The 15,098-nt window shown below is 38.0% G+C and overlaps 1 protein-coding gene across 6 annotated transcripts in view; it reads left to right on the forward strand.

The window, feature by feature from the left end:
- The window catches only part of tmem63bb (transmembrane protein 63Bb), a 53,505-nt gene that overhangs the window by 19,287 nt on the left and 19,120 nt on the right, over positions 1-15,098 (forward strand). For 3 of the 6 annotated variants that reach the window (XM_079857801.1, XM_079857802.1, XM_079857803.1), the window contains exons 3-10: positions 676-755; positions 3,051-3,089; positions 5,676-5,766; positions 8,667-8,704; positions 9,996-10,138; positions 13,716-13,767; positions 13,871-13,979; positions 14,237-14,307. In XM_079857801.1, coding sequence (XP_079713927.1) covers positions 676-755; positions 3,051-3,089; positions 5,676-5,766; positions 8,667-8,704; positions 9,996-10,138; positions 13,716-13,767; positions 13,871-13,979; positions 14,237-14,307 — 623 coding nt within the window. Of the gene's footprint in view, positions 1-675; positions 756-3,050; positions 3,090-3,456; positions 3,496-5,675; positions 5,767-8,666; positions 8,705-9,995; positions 10,139-13,715; positions 13,768-13,870; positions 13,980-14,236; positions 14,308-15,098 lie in introns of all 6 variants that reach the window. The other 3 variants (XM_079857804.1, XM_079857805.1, XM_079857806.1) reach the window with 2 other exon arrangements.

The raw sequence follows: 15,098 nt of genomic DNA on the forward strand, positions 1-15,098 counted from the left end.
GTGACATTTTCATGACAATTGAAATAGTGTTGTCATGATACCATGGGGCAGTCGTGGCCTAATGGTTAGTGAGTCTGGTTGCTGGTTCAATTCCAGTACTTTTTTTCACTTCACTTTCACTTCAAAATCACAGTGGTCGGTATCAATACCAATTTCAGAATGTTGAACTTTCCATGGATTGGCAAGTTCAATGGATTGACCCGCTTTTCTGGTTGTCTGGTCAGAGTTATATTCACATAATCACTTCGGATGGAAAAAATCAAGTGACCTTACATTTTAAATGTACATGAGCAGACAGAGCTACACAACAACAGTTGTTTTACCCACCAACTCTGTCAGCTCGACTAACTCTCAGCGCCATGGCTGCCCTCTTAACCTACATTTCTGCTGATGACTTCAGCTGCGAGCTACACATCAATGTAAACTGCAAGCTGTAGTTCTGCTTCTCTTCTCAGGTCAATATAAACGAGATTGAAAGCTCTAAACTGCTTCAGAAGCAAATTTTATCCTCAAATGTATTAATTGCATTGTTCCTGTTTTTCAGTGTGGAAACTAGCGATTTTTATATTACAGTATTGAAAATTTCACGTCACAATATTGATTCATTTTCTGCGTTAGTTTGACTTCTCTCTTACTCATAGTTTGGCTGATCATTTGCTTCTCTCTCCATCTCAGGTTCTTCTTTTTGTCTTCTCCATTTTGCGGAAAGTGGCTTGGGATTACGGCCGTCTGGCCCTGGTGACGGATGCTGACAGGTAAGGACATGTCATTGTCAAACTTGTTTGATTGATGGGTGTTATTTGGCTGTCAAATTGGATGATTTCTCAGATGTATCTCGTGTGATTTCTTCAATTCTCCTGTATATTCTCTGTGTGTGGTGTAAAAGAACATGTATGCTTGTGCATTTCCTGGAAAAGTGCAAGAAAAAGAAAGCAAGAGTAAAAAAGAGAGCATTTCATCCTTGCATCATCTGAATCCCATGTACACAGCCTGGAAAATTATAGGGATTTAGCAGCTGCGGATGAAGGGGTTTTGCCCATTTCAGAATCGCTGTTTCAAGCTACCAACTGAAATGACCAGCAATGGACATGATCTCATCCAATCAATAAAATCCTCTCTCAGAGGCTCTCCAGAAGTGGCCAATAGTGGACGAGAACCTGGTGTTTAAGTAGAATTACTGTGAAGAGCAGATTCAACCTCTCTTTCTGTTAACCACGGGTCTTAGGAGCACATTCGAGTCAAACGGAGAAGACCACCTCTGGTTACTGATTTAAAAAAAGTCTTGGTGTCTCACGGGATGAGATCTGGAGATATGGACCCAAGCCCACTGTTCTTTCCATTATAGCCAAATTAATGACAAACACAGCATTACAAAAGGAAATCTCCAATTACATCCAACTTTAACCTTCATCAGAGTCTAAATAGTTGGCAAAAGTAGAGAAAAAGTCAACAGAACAATTGTCGTCCAACAGCTGGACTTCTTGATTAAAGTTGAACATCATGATTTCCAAGTTATAGCGCCTCTATTGACGGAATTGGATGAAAATTGGTGCGTGTCCTCAAATTGTCCTGATGTTCATATGTACCAAGCTTCATTGAGTTTGATCATTGCGTTCGGAAGTTACGTTCATTAGTAGAAATAGGCTATGGCCAAATATTAATTTGGCTTGTGAGTGCAGGATGGATTTATTAATAAAAATCCCCTAAATGATCTTCTTTCTGGAGTGTCTCTTCATGATGCTACCCTTATTATTCAGGTTCTGCCTCACAGAGACGGTCTTCCTCCATCTGTGTCTTCCTCACAGCTTGAATATAATGCACCCAAAAACTTTTTAAGAAACATTTCCTTGGCAGGGTTAGGAAGTGAATTAAAGGCTGCTCACACACACACACACACACACACACACCATCTGCTTCATAACGCAGTGTGTTTCATCGCAGCAGATTTGCTGTATTTCTGCTGCTGTCAGTGCACATCACTGCTGTGGGTTTCTATTTTCACTCTGCTCTTCCTTCTTTCCACTTTTCTTTGATTAGTTTCTTCCCTCGCTGGTGCAGAATGGAGCCAGAAATATTCCCTCGTATCATTTTTCCATTGAATCGATCATGTATTATTTGCTTCTTATTATTGTTACTGGAAATTGATTGTCCAGTAACATAATTACCACATATATATTTAATTTAAAGCTTGTAAGACCTGCAGTTTAATCTGGTTACCAGAAAGTACCATTAAATACATTAATATTCTGAAGGGTTTGAAGGCTGTTGTAATGATTGTTTTCTTGTTAAAAGCCTAATTGATTGTGCTCCCATGATGCCTTGCTTCTTCCTGCAATAGAGTGGGCAGAGGAAATAGCATTGAGCTTCCTTTGAGAGTCTCACAGTTGATTATTAGACATCTCCGGCTTCCCTCTTACTCTTTTACAGCGTACATTTTGTCCATCCTCTCACTCAATCTCTAATTTAAATCATTTATGGCCAAAGGCAATTAAAAACCACAGTGACTTTTGCATATTGACGGTGTGTTTAGATTGAAGTGTTTGTGGAGCTGCTGACTGCACAGCGACCGTCTGTAATTACAGCGACACACTCCAGAGTAAAGACCCGTCAGATTGCTGATTCTGTGTTTCTCACGTGGACTGTACATTAAACACGACGAGGCTCCAGTTTACGCTCTCGTGACTCTCCGGTTCATAGTGAACACATTCACATGTAAACACTTGAGAGCTGAAGTGAATGCACAGCTGTAATGTAGCCAGTTGTGGGCATTTAATGAATATCCTATAATCCGATAAAGATCACAGAAACGTTGAGCATGTGCTCAACATTTTGGCATTGGTACTTTATTTTATATTTTACTTGCACATCAGTCATCTTTAAAATATATTGCGAGATGCTGCTATGTTCTCAGATATATCATGCGTCTCTATCACCTGACATCGCTCTCTTTCCACAGCTAAAGACGTGACAGCTGCAGTCTTCAGAGATTGTTTGATTTGAATGAGTTCAAGTTTATTTTTTTTCCCTTCCTCTTTTCTTTCCTTCCCAAGACAGAAGAGAAGATTCAACGGTCTGGAGGAGCGGGAGTAGTATGTTCAGTTATTGTTCCTATGCTTTATTCTGCTCACTGGTGAACTAACTGCTCACAACTAGTGTGTGTGTGTGTCATGGTTTGTTATAATGGAGGTTCCTCACCTTTGACCTTTTCTAATACACCACGGGTGACACATGTCGCTTTAGAGATGTGTGTGTGTGTGTTCGGTTGCTGTCCTGAGTGTTTTCTCTGATTGCACACCACATACTAATTTTCCTCTGGTGTGTGTGTGTGTGTGTGTGTTTGTGTGTGGTGTTTGACTCACTCATGTGAATTTGCTTTCCAAAGGCCTCTAACACATGAGTGTCAATAACCGCCTGTCCTTCGTGTCTCTCTTTGTGACGTCTGTTATGTGACTACAGTACGAGAAAGGAACGGAATAACTATGAGCCCGTACGCAGGTAATAGAGCTCTAGCGTGTCTCTCTGACCCGTTGTGACCCCAAAGAGTGGATCCAAACAAGACCCCTCAGTATTGTGAGTCTTCCCGCCCTTGTGAATGTGGCCAGTCAAGTATATCTTCTCATGTAGAGCTTTTCTTCAAAAGTGGTGATCGTAGGTGGATGTGACCTCCTCAAACCTTCCTGCACACCAACACAGAGCTAATCTCGTACAGTTTTAATCGCCCTCATGATATTCCAAACTAGGGATGAGTCTTTTAAAGTAAATGTTCTTTACTTCTTTAGTTTATTTTTCACAATTGGTGACTACTTGTCATCCAACAACTGATGATTATTATTATTATTATTATTATTTTTAAGTTGTAGCTTTAAATTATTTTATTTGTATTTTATTTTGTTTTATTTTATTTTACTTTTGTTTTTTACTTTATTGTATTTAATTTATTACAATGGGCGACTACTTGTCATCCAACAACTGATTAATTGTTTTTTATTTTAAGTTGCAGCATTAAATGTTTTTTTATTTATTTATAATATAAAATATATATATATTATTTAATATAAAATATATATATATTATTTATTATATATATATATATATATATATATATATATATATATATATAGTATAATATAAAATATATATATATTTTATTTATTATTTATATATATATATATATATATATATATATATATATATATATATAATATAGTATAATATATATATTTTATTTATTTATATATATATATATATATATATATATATATATATATATATATATTATATTATATATGTATAAATGTAAAGTTTTTTTTTACTTTTTTTTTTTTCTTTTTTTTTTCATTTCCCCAAAAGAACAAAAAATGCCATAAAAGCACCATTGAAGTAGTCCAGACTTGGAATATAACACAGAAGCTAAAGGACTTTTTTTGTGTAAATTGATGTGCAGCACAGAAGAAACATAGTCATATGGGTTTGGTTTGGAATAACATAAGAGTGAATAAAAATGTTAAATTTGAACAATACATTGTTTTGGGGTGAACTATTCCTTTGTAAACATATGAATCATAGCGTTTCTAGTCCATTTATGGCATCAGCAGTTTTCAGTTTTTTGCCACACAAACACTGCTGTCTTATTGATTGACAGGTCACATGATAAAAGAAAACAAGTGTCGAAATAGATCTTGGAGATTCAGTTCAGAGTATTACGAAAACGCCGTTTCTCAATGCTAAGGTCTGGAAATGCTCAACTCATTTTTAAAATGTTAATTCTGACTGGGTTACCTTTTTAAACCTCTGTTGATTTGAGACGCACTTGTCTCAGATAAGCCGGCGAGAGAAAGTTCCCTGTGTCCCTCACATACAGATCCATTTTCTGCGGTTAGTCTAATGAGTCTGTCACAGAGGAACCACATTAATAAAGTCATGTGGCAAAATCCTTTTTTTTTCACGAACCGTGCCATTGTTCTGACAAAGAAAAAGAGGATCCGGCTCTGTAAACCTGCTGGTTTAACAATAACATCAGAGAACATGTCTTCATCAAGTACAGTTAGCATATTAAAGCTGTGATCAATATAGTTTACGATATGAACAATCAGACAGTTGAGATTTGCTAGTGTATATCGCATTACATGAGTGTACTGTGTGTTTTTATACAGTATATAGAGCTGTGTGAATGATATTTTGTCATTGTTAATGGAAATGAGGTTCACAGATCCCTCGGTTCAGATCCGGATGTTTTTTTAGCTGCCGAACACTCAAAACTGAGTTTTTATGAGGCTGGAAAGACCGCGCACATCTTCCTGTCAGGATTGGTTAGATCTGTATTTGTTGTGCGGTGTGTTTTGGGAGTAGATTAGTCTTCATCTGACCTGTGGTTTAATATCTTTCAGCGTACGGAGGGAAATGTGCTTTACAGATGCATTCTCAGTTCTTCAATACTTAATATCCCATCAACCCTGAGATGAGACTGACCTATATTTGCCTGTGTGGACCTGAATGTTCAGACGTTCTGACTGTCCGATCGCTTCATTTCAGACCTTCAAAATAACCCAAAACATCCAGTTTAACCCTTCAGAAGACCTGATTTCTGACATGTTTCTCACTTTATTCTTTCTCTTTTTCCTTCTGCTTTCTGTCTTTCTCTCTCTCTCTCTCTGTGTGTGTGTGTGTGTGTGTAGTGTGGCTTCAGCTCTACATTCTGAAACGCCGGACCGTTATGAACGTCTCACCTCCGTCTCCAGCTCGGTGGATTTCGAACAGCGAGATAACGTAAGACACCTGTCAATCACTCCCTCTGGCCCCGCCCCCTGTCGCGGGTCACATGACTGTGTGTGATGATCGGCGTAAGAGTCTGTGACTGTTAAATAATTCAGGGTTGGCAGTAATCTGTGTGTGTGAGTGTGTATGGTTTTGTCTTCAAGCTTAATGTGAAAGTGTTTTTTCTTCCTGCATTCATGAGGTCTAAATTTTGTACTTTTTTAAGAAATTAATACTTTTATTCAAAAAGGACACATTAAATTGATCAAAAGTGACAGTAAAGACATTTAGTTACATAATATTTCTATTTCAAATAAATGCTGTTTATTTTCTTCAAAGAATCCTGAAAAAAAAAAAAGAATCACGGTTTCCACAAATATATGAAGCTGTTTTCAACACTGATAATAATCATAAATGTTTCTTGATCATCAAATCATCATATTAGACTGATTTCTGAAGGATCATGTGACACTGAAGACTGGAGTAATGATGCTGAACATTCAGCTTTGATCACAGGAATAAATTACACTTTACTATATATTCACATAGAAAACGGCTATTTTAAATTAAAATAATATTTCACAATATTACAGTTTTTACTGTATTTTTGATCAAATAAATGCAGCCTTGAGTAGAAGAGACTTCTTTCAAAACACATGGTTGTGTGGACGTATATTCATGTATATAAGCATCTCTACTGTATATAAACACATTCCCAGAATGCTCAGTGTTTGAAAGCCAGGTTTGCATTTTTTGCACTTCATCTGGAAGCAAAGCCAAGTTAAACGGGACACTAAAACAAAAAGACGATTTGTAGGCAATTTGACTTTGGATGCAACTGGATGTCTTTATCACCCGTTTCCCACAGCGCGTCTCCCAGCCCCTCTCGCTCCCCGTGGACATCATTGATTTTTCCATGCAACACTGACCTCACGTCAACGTAATATACGCTCGGAAAGAACCGAGCGGCCTTCACAGAGGGCAAAAACTTCCTCCCTCCTTCATTTCTGTTTAAATCACAGTCACGATGATCCAGCGTTTCTGCACTCGTTTGGGACGCCATCCTTGAAAGTCCCCAGAAGCCTTCAGGAGAGAAACTGACTCGAGCAAACCTCGAAAATAAACCCCTCAAAGTGAAACTGATTGAGAGGAAAAACTGAGAAGAAACGAGTGTACGCTTAAAGCCCTATGAACTCTGCGATGGAAAGTCGTGACCCTGGATCACGTGACCAGTCTCGAGTCGCACGGGTATCTCTGTGGCAATAGCCAACAATACAGTGTATGGGTCAAAATTATCCATTTTTCTTTTATGCCAAAAATCATGAGGACATTAAGTAAAGATCATGTTCCATGAAGATATTTAGTAAATTTCCTACCGTAAATATATAAAACATGTATTTGTGTGAGTGAATGCTGCACAATCGTGAACATAAATGCACAACTTTAAAGGAGATTTTCTCAATGTTTCCATTTTTTTGCATCTTCAGATTCCAGATTTACAATAGTTGCATCTCGACAAATATTGTCCTATCCTAACAAACCACACATCAATGGAAAGCTTAATTATCCAGCTTTAGGATGATGTATACATCTCAAGTGAAATTAATTGACCCATGTGACTGGTTTAGTGGTCCAGGGTCTCGTATATCGATATCTTTTATCGTCCGATACAGATTATTGGCTTATTCGTCGGTGCATCCCTACTTAGGGGTCTTCCACTGTTAATCCGTGATTGTGACGCGTTTTCATCAGGTGACATCATCGCCCACCGGAGTCAGCCGGTGCGACGCCACTTTAAGCCTTTTCCAGCCTCTTAAGAGATCAGTGCAGGACTTCAGCATCTCCTGTGTGTCTTCACCTGCGTTCACCTATAATCCTGCAGAGAAATCACACTCACACACACTCACACACACTCTCACACACACTCTCATGCTCTCACGCACTCTCTCACGCACTCACACACACTCTCTCACACTCTCTCACACTCTCTCACACTCTCTCTCACACTCTCTCTACACACTCTCACAGTCCCTCATACACACACTCTCACGCACTCTCTCACGCACTCACACACACTCTCTCACACTCTCACACACTCTCATACACTCTCATACACACACACTCTCATACACTCACGCACTCTCACACACTCTCACACTCTCTCATACACACACTCATACTCTCTCATACACACTCACGCACTCTCATACACACTCACACACTCTCATACACTCTCTTACACACTCACACACTCACGCACTCTCACACTCTCACACACGCTCTTACACTCTCACACTCACACGCACTCTCACGCACTCTCACGCACTCTCACGCACTCTCACGCACTCACACACTCACTCACACACTCTCACGCACCCACACACACTCTCTCGCACTCTCACAAACACACTCACGCACCCAGACACACTCTCTCGCACACTCTCTCACACTCACACACTCTCTCACACTCACGCACACACTCACACACTCTCTCTCACACTCTCTCACACACTCACACACTCCCTCACACTCATGCACCCACACGCACTCACACACTCACACATACTCTCTCTCACACACACTCTCTCACTCACACTCACGCACCCTCACACACCCTCTCACACACTCACGCACTCTCTTGCACTCTCTCACACACACTCTCACACACACTCTCACTCTCACACACTCTCACACACTCACCGACTGACCCGCCGAGGCTTTGACAGGCCTGGCCGGATGTGTTGAAGATCTTGTATTGATATATGCAGTAGTAGTCTGTTTATTGTTGTGTGTACTGCATTATGTGTGTGTGAGAGAGAGACTGAGCAGTGTGTGTGTGTGTGTGTGTGTGTGTGTGTGTGACAGTACATCGTTTGGACAGTCATTCATAGTTTGATGTGCTTTTATTGCAGGGCTTCTGTTCCTGGTTGACTGCCATATTCAGAATAAAGTAAGTGGCTCTTTGGCTCTAGCGTGAGGTTGTTAATATCAACACCACAGCAGAAATGCAGCGCTAGACCTGTGTGTCGCACACTCTATAGAAGAGAGTTTCTCAAACAAACCCGAAAATATTACCTTCAAATCTCAGGGGGACTTCAAGAAAATATATTTCAATAATTTCATACCACATGTTCATGGTTCTGTGATGACGGTTAATGTTCACATGAATGCAGATTAACAAGTAAAAGATTTCATTTTTTGTTAGGTGTTTCTTTTTAAAATTATTTTACTTTTTTTACATAATGGTGTTATTCATTCTTTAAAAAAAAGTTTGGATTTGTTATTTAAAAAAATATTTTAAGTGTACATTTTTATGATTTAATTAATACTTTTTGTTGATTTTTATTTTAAAATTCGATATTTGAATTTTGCATTTTTTTTTTGTATTGCACTAATCATTAATTTAGTAAGTGTTAATTATTTATTTAAGTGTACCTTTTTATGATTTTATTATTTACATCATTATTTGTAATGTATATATTTAAAAAAAATATTTATAATGTATATTAAATATCTTTTAATTGTACATTTTAATTTATGAATTTAAAAATTAACTGTACATTTTAATCATTATTTTTAGTAAGTTTTTTTTTTTTTTTTTTTTAGTGTACATTATGATTTTTTTGTTTAATTTATTTATTATCTTATTTTGATTATTTAATTTTAAATGAATTTGTGAATTGTGCCATTTTATTATTTTATGAAATGGTGTTTTATTTTGCTTTATTTATTTGCTTTCATTTAAAATTGACACTTTATTTTACAGTGTCCTCTAGTAATAACTATATATTATGCATAATTACATGCAACTAACCTTAAATGCACCCTAACCCTATAGTATGTACATTTGGTTAATTATTATCACTCAGTGCTTAAATATATAATTACACTGTAACAATGACACCTTAAAATAAAGTATAACCATTTATTTATTTATTTATTTATTTATTTATTTATTTATCTTCAATCTCCTCCAATTTCCTCAGTCTGGGAAACCCTTCACCATACTGTATAATCCATACTATATATTATGTATAATCCATACTATTTATCCCATACTCTATAGTTCATGCTCTCTACTTCCTATCCCATTCTTCAAACCCAATACTCAATATCTCCATCCTGTATAATCTTTATAGTCTGCAGTTCATTCTCTGTAATCAAGCACTCTCTGTACACTGCATGTAATCTCTACATCATGAAGTACGAGGGTCGGCTAACGTGAGTCTCTTTCCCCTCAGGGACGAGGAGATCCGGGAGAAGTGTGGAGAAGATGCCGTCCACTACCTGTCGTTCCAGCGGCACATCATCGGTCTGCTGGTGGTGGTGGGCGTCCTGTCGGTGGGCATCGTTCTGCCCGTCAACTTCTCAGGCAACCTTCTGGGTGAGTCCACGAGAACTGCAGGGTTCATACAGGCGCTTAAAGGGGTGGTTGATTATGATATGACTTTTCTAACTTTAGTTAGTGTGTAATGTTGCTGTTTGAGCATAAACAACATCTGCAAAGTTACAACACTCAAAGTTCAAAGCAAAGGGAGATATTTGCTTTTAAAGAAATCGCTTTTTAAGGACTACAACAAACGGCTGGTAGAGACTACACCACATTCCTCCCGGGTTAGTGACATCACCAACCTTAAAATTGACATAAACCCCGCCCCGGGTTAGTGACATCACCAACCTTAAAATTTACATAAACCCCGCCCCCGGGTTAGTGACATCACCAACCCTAAAATGTACATAAGCCACGCCCCCTGAACACGCATGTTGAGAAGAGGAAGAGTTGTTGTAGTCGAGCACATATGTGACCCTGGATGACAAAACCAGTCACACGGGTCAGTTTTTTTAAATTGAGATTTATATGTCATCTGAAAGCTGAATAAATAAGATTTCCATTGACATATGGTTTGTTATGATAGGACAATATTTGGGAAAACATTGGGAAAACATCGCCTTTAAAGTTGTCCATTTACCCCGTCTCTTCACAAGCAATACAGTACGCAACACAAATGCAATAGCATGTCACTCTAGGACTCTTACAACAGTTCCCACACGAGCAATTATAGATTATCACGACGTGTTTTTGCTCAAAAAGGGACCATTTTAACATGCTATATAAAAATATCTGTGAGGTATTTTGAGCTAAAACTTCACACACACACTCTGGGGACATCAGAGACTTATTTTACATCTTGTGAAAGGGCATTATACCACTCCTTTAAAGTGCTTGAAGGTCTTGAATTTGACGTTTTGAAATGTAAGTCCTGGAAGACCCTTGAGAACATATTTATGAAAAGGTACTTGAAAAGTGCTTGAATTTGTGAAAGGCAAAATATGTGAAATTAGTGTTTAATTTAATTGATAAAACAATATTTTCACACACAGTCAACGCTGCAACCCATCTGATATAGATATAGAGGCATTTCGCATGGCTTTGAGAGTGATATTGCTCATATTAATCCAAGAATATGATACATCTTTCATTCTTCAAGTCAATCATACATTAATGAGAGAAAAAAACAGTTTGAATAAGGAAAGCGATATCTTTGTCATAATATCCTATCAATGGTTAAAGTTACCGCAGTCATTGCATCTGCTGCACTTTATTTGTACCATTTTGTTTGATCAGTTTATCTTTTTTAGAATTTGAAAAATATTAAAGATATTGTTTGATAAATGAGATCTCTGATTGTAGTCCTTAAAAAAAAAAAAAAAAAAAAGTAGTGCTTAAAGTCCTGGAATTTGATTTTACAGTGTCTGTACGAACCCTGGAACTGTTGATTATTGGTTGTAAGTTTCAGTAGAAGAACCAAGAGCAAGATCTACGACCTCCAGTTTTACGTGTGAGCACAGGACTCTCCATCATTAGACGGACGCTGTGCTAACATTAGCGCTGGTCGTGTCCCGTCTCTCTGCCCTCTGATAGATTATTATCTGAGAGGGTTAATCCACGGCGCTCCGCTTGAGTAATGAGATTGAACTTCTGTCCGCTCGCCGGGTAATTGGTCGCCTGTTACAGGGACGGAGAGAGCAGCGGAAGGCAGAAAAACGAAGGGAAACGGGTCAAATCGATGAGAGGCCACTTTGCACGAGTCCTTCGAGACGTGAACATTGTGAACGGAGTCAAAGAGGGCCGAGAGCTCAGTCAGAAACGCTTCGCTGCGTAGACTCTGAGTGACGTCTGAAGCGACCAATCACAGTTTAGCTCCATTTGAGCCTGCAAGAGAAAATGTTCACTTTCTCAGCTTGAGTTTTGAATTGTTCAACACGTGTGTGTTTCAGGCCTGAGATAGAAGGAAGGATTGAAGTGTGAGCTTAACCATAACCGCCAGTTTAACACACTACTAACTAACTCAACCAGGCCCCGCCCCTTTATTCTGCGTATGAATTATTGAAATGAGGAATATTATGATGTGTTCATTCCTGGAAGAAACTCAAGACTACAATGGAGGCGTTTCAGGAGTTGAGAAACGCTGACACTGGTATAGAGAAGAACTCCCGCTGGAGGGACTTTGTGCTTTTGATCTATTTTATTTTATTTTTATAGATATTTTTATTTTTTACATTTTTTTTTTTTTTTTTTTTTTTTTTTTTACATTTAATTTAATTCATTTTTAATGTATTTGCTTTTATAATTGTTTATTTAATTTATCATTATCATTATATAACCCTATTGTAATTGTAAGGATTCGTAAAACGCATCGCGCAGGACAAACCGTAAGGCCTAGAGACGTGAAACCTGGCCAGATGGTAGGCCTCAATTTGGGGACAACCTATCAGAGGGGGACAACCTGACCCAATTTGGGGACAACCTGACCCCGATTGGCCCATAGGTGGCGCTACAGCAACCAAAAGTACAAAATCGCTCATAACTCTTAGACCGTTTGACCCAGACTCAAGTGTCTTACACCACTGTGATCCCTGGCTCACGGCGGACAAAATTTTGATTTCCAATTTCGATTTAGGCAGGAAAAATTTTCCGCTATGTCGAATTTTGTCCAAAACCTACTTTTGCGAACTAGTCCCTGGTTTTCGCCCGATCGGAACCAGACCAGTCTAGGACAATTCTCTGGACTCTCTAGATCAATAGTTATCGAAAAAAAGTTGAACTTTTGCATCTGGGTGGCTGTAACAGGGTCATTTAGAAAAGGGGCGTGACAAAAATACACTCAAAAGCCTATAAATCCAAAAGGAAAAGTCAGAACTTCACCAAAATTGATGAGCATATGTGTGATAACATGGTGAGGAAGCATGCAGATCGGACCATAGGTGGCGCTATAACGGGCAAAATGCTTCCATTCTTATTAGGGGTTCAAGCATGAAATGCTGAAACCCTATTGTAATTGTAAGGATTTGTAAAACGCATCGTGCAGGACAAACCGTAAGGCCTAGAGACTTGAAACCTGGCCAGATGGTAGGCCTCAATTTGGGGACAACCTATCAGAGTATGACCCCGACCTAACATCATAAACAAGCGTGCAAAATTTTATGGAGATCGGACGATAGGTGGAGCTATAACTGTTAAAAAGCTTTAAAACCATGTATTTCCTATGGTACATTGCCTGTATTGGCTGTAAATGGTGTTTTCCATCTATTATGTCAGTGGTTACATGCTTGCTAAATAAAACTTAATAACTTTTGATGCTTTTGTGCTTAAAGGCCTTAATTGCTTGAACCCCGATAAATGCTGCTTGCAGCTTTAATTATTATTATTATTATTATTATTATTTAATCAATTTTTTCATAATTATTTCATATTTTATTTACTTTTTTATACATTTAGCGATTTAATTTTTTTTTTTTACTAATTTATTATTTGTTTGTTTTTATTAACTTTTTATGCATTTGAAAAAGGCCATAATGTGGCCGCGTTCAGCACATTCTGACAGCGTTTCCTAAATATGACCCCTTTGATAGCTTTCAAAAGCACAAATTAATTTATTAATATTGTTGTTTTTTCTCAGACAACAACGCATACAGCTTTGGACGTACAACAATCGCCAACTTGGATTCCAAGTGAGACATTTTATCCATTGCACACACATTGAAAACCTCCCTGTATGCTTTAATTGAAGGATTCTGGGTAAAGTGGGCGTGTGTTTTCCTCTCTGTGCTTCAGGAATAACCTCTTATGGCTGCACACGTCGTTTGCCTTCATGTACCTGCTCCTCACCGTCTACAGCATGAGGCGCCACACGTCCAAGATGCACTACAAAGAAGACGACCTGGTACGTGAACAAGTGACAATAAACAGCTGTTGTTAAATAACAGAAGAAGATTCATAATGTGAAATCAAGGCTCTCGAGGCTCTTTGTGACGATCGCAGCTGTAATGCGTATGAAATATTCATGAAGTCTGTCTATAGAGCTGACCTACATTTCTGAGCTTAACCTCAATCTGCACCGCAACGTCCTCCAGCATCAGTGTGTGTGTGTAAATAAAGCAAATATCCTAAATAACATCTTTTCTTTTCTCTCTTTCTCAGGTGAAACGCACTTTATTTATCAACGGCATTTCTAAATATGCAGAAGAAAGCCATATAAAACAGCACTTTGAGTAAGACGTCTCTTTTTTCTCCTCTTCTTTATGTATTTATGCTTCCCTCCGCATTTACATTTTAAGTGGGTCACCGCTGTAAATCATGTCTCATGTAAAATATTAAAATCACGTGTGTGTGTGTGTATGTCAGTGGGCGTCAGGGATGTGAACGTCCTCCTTGATGCCATGAGACTGCAAGCATCTGTCGTAATTGTCTAAATGTGTGTTTTAAATTCGAGTCATGCGGCCGATCAGCCGAGGATGTTCCTGCCAAAAATGAGTGTGATGAGGCGCTGGGGAACGACTATGAATAGACTCGAGTGTCTAATGTCATTTTACCTGAGAGCTGCTGTTTCCTCCAGCAAAGAAATCAATGGAAAACGTCACATGATGCAATTGTCTGTCATTACTATAGTGATGAATAATAGAAATGTATAGAGATATTTAGTGAAATATGCAATTTTAGATGTTAAAATACTGTTTTGTATCCCAGTTTAAAGGATGCAGATGTGTCTAAATTTGGGGTCTGTAATATTTTTATGTTTTTGAATGACGTCTCTTATGCTCACCGAGGCTACATTTATTCGATTTCTTTCTATTTATTTTTAATAATTTATTTGATATACTATGATGTACTATTTCTATGTGAATATGTTAAAATGTAATGTATTCCTGTGATCAAAGCTGAATTTTCAGCATCATTACTGGATCACGTGATCCTTCAAAAATCAATATGATGATTTCTGATAATTATCAATGTTGAAAACCGTTGTGCTGTTTCATATTATTGTGGAAACTGATGCATTCAG

This window comes from Squalius cephalus (genome assembly GCF_949319135.1).
Source record: "Squalius cephalus genome assembly, chromosome: 22".
Taxonomy (NCBI): domain Eukaryota; kingdom Metazoa; phylum Chordata; class Actinopteri; order Cypriniformes; family Leuciscidae; genus Squalius; species Squalius cephalus.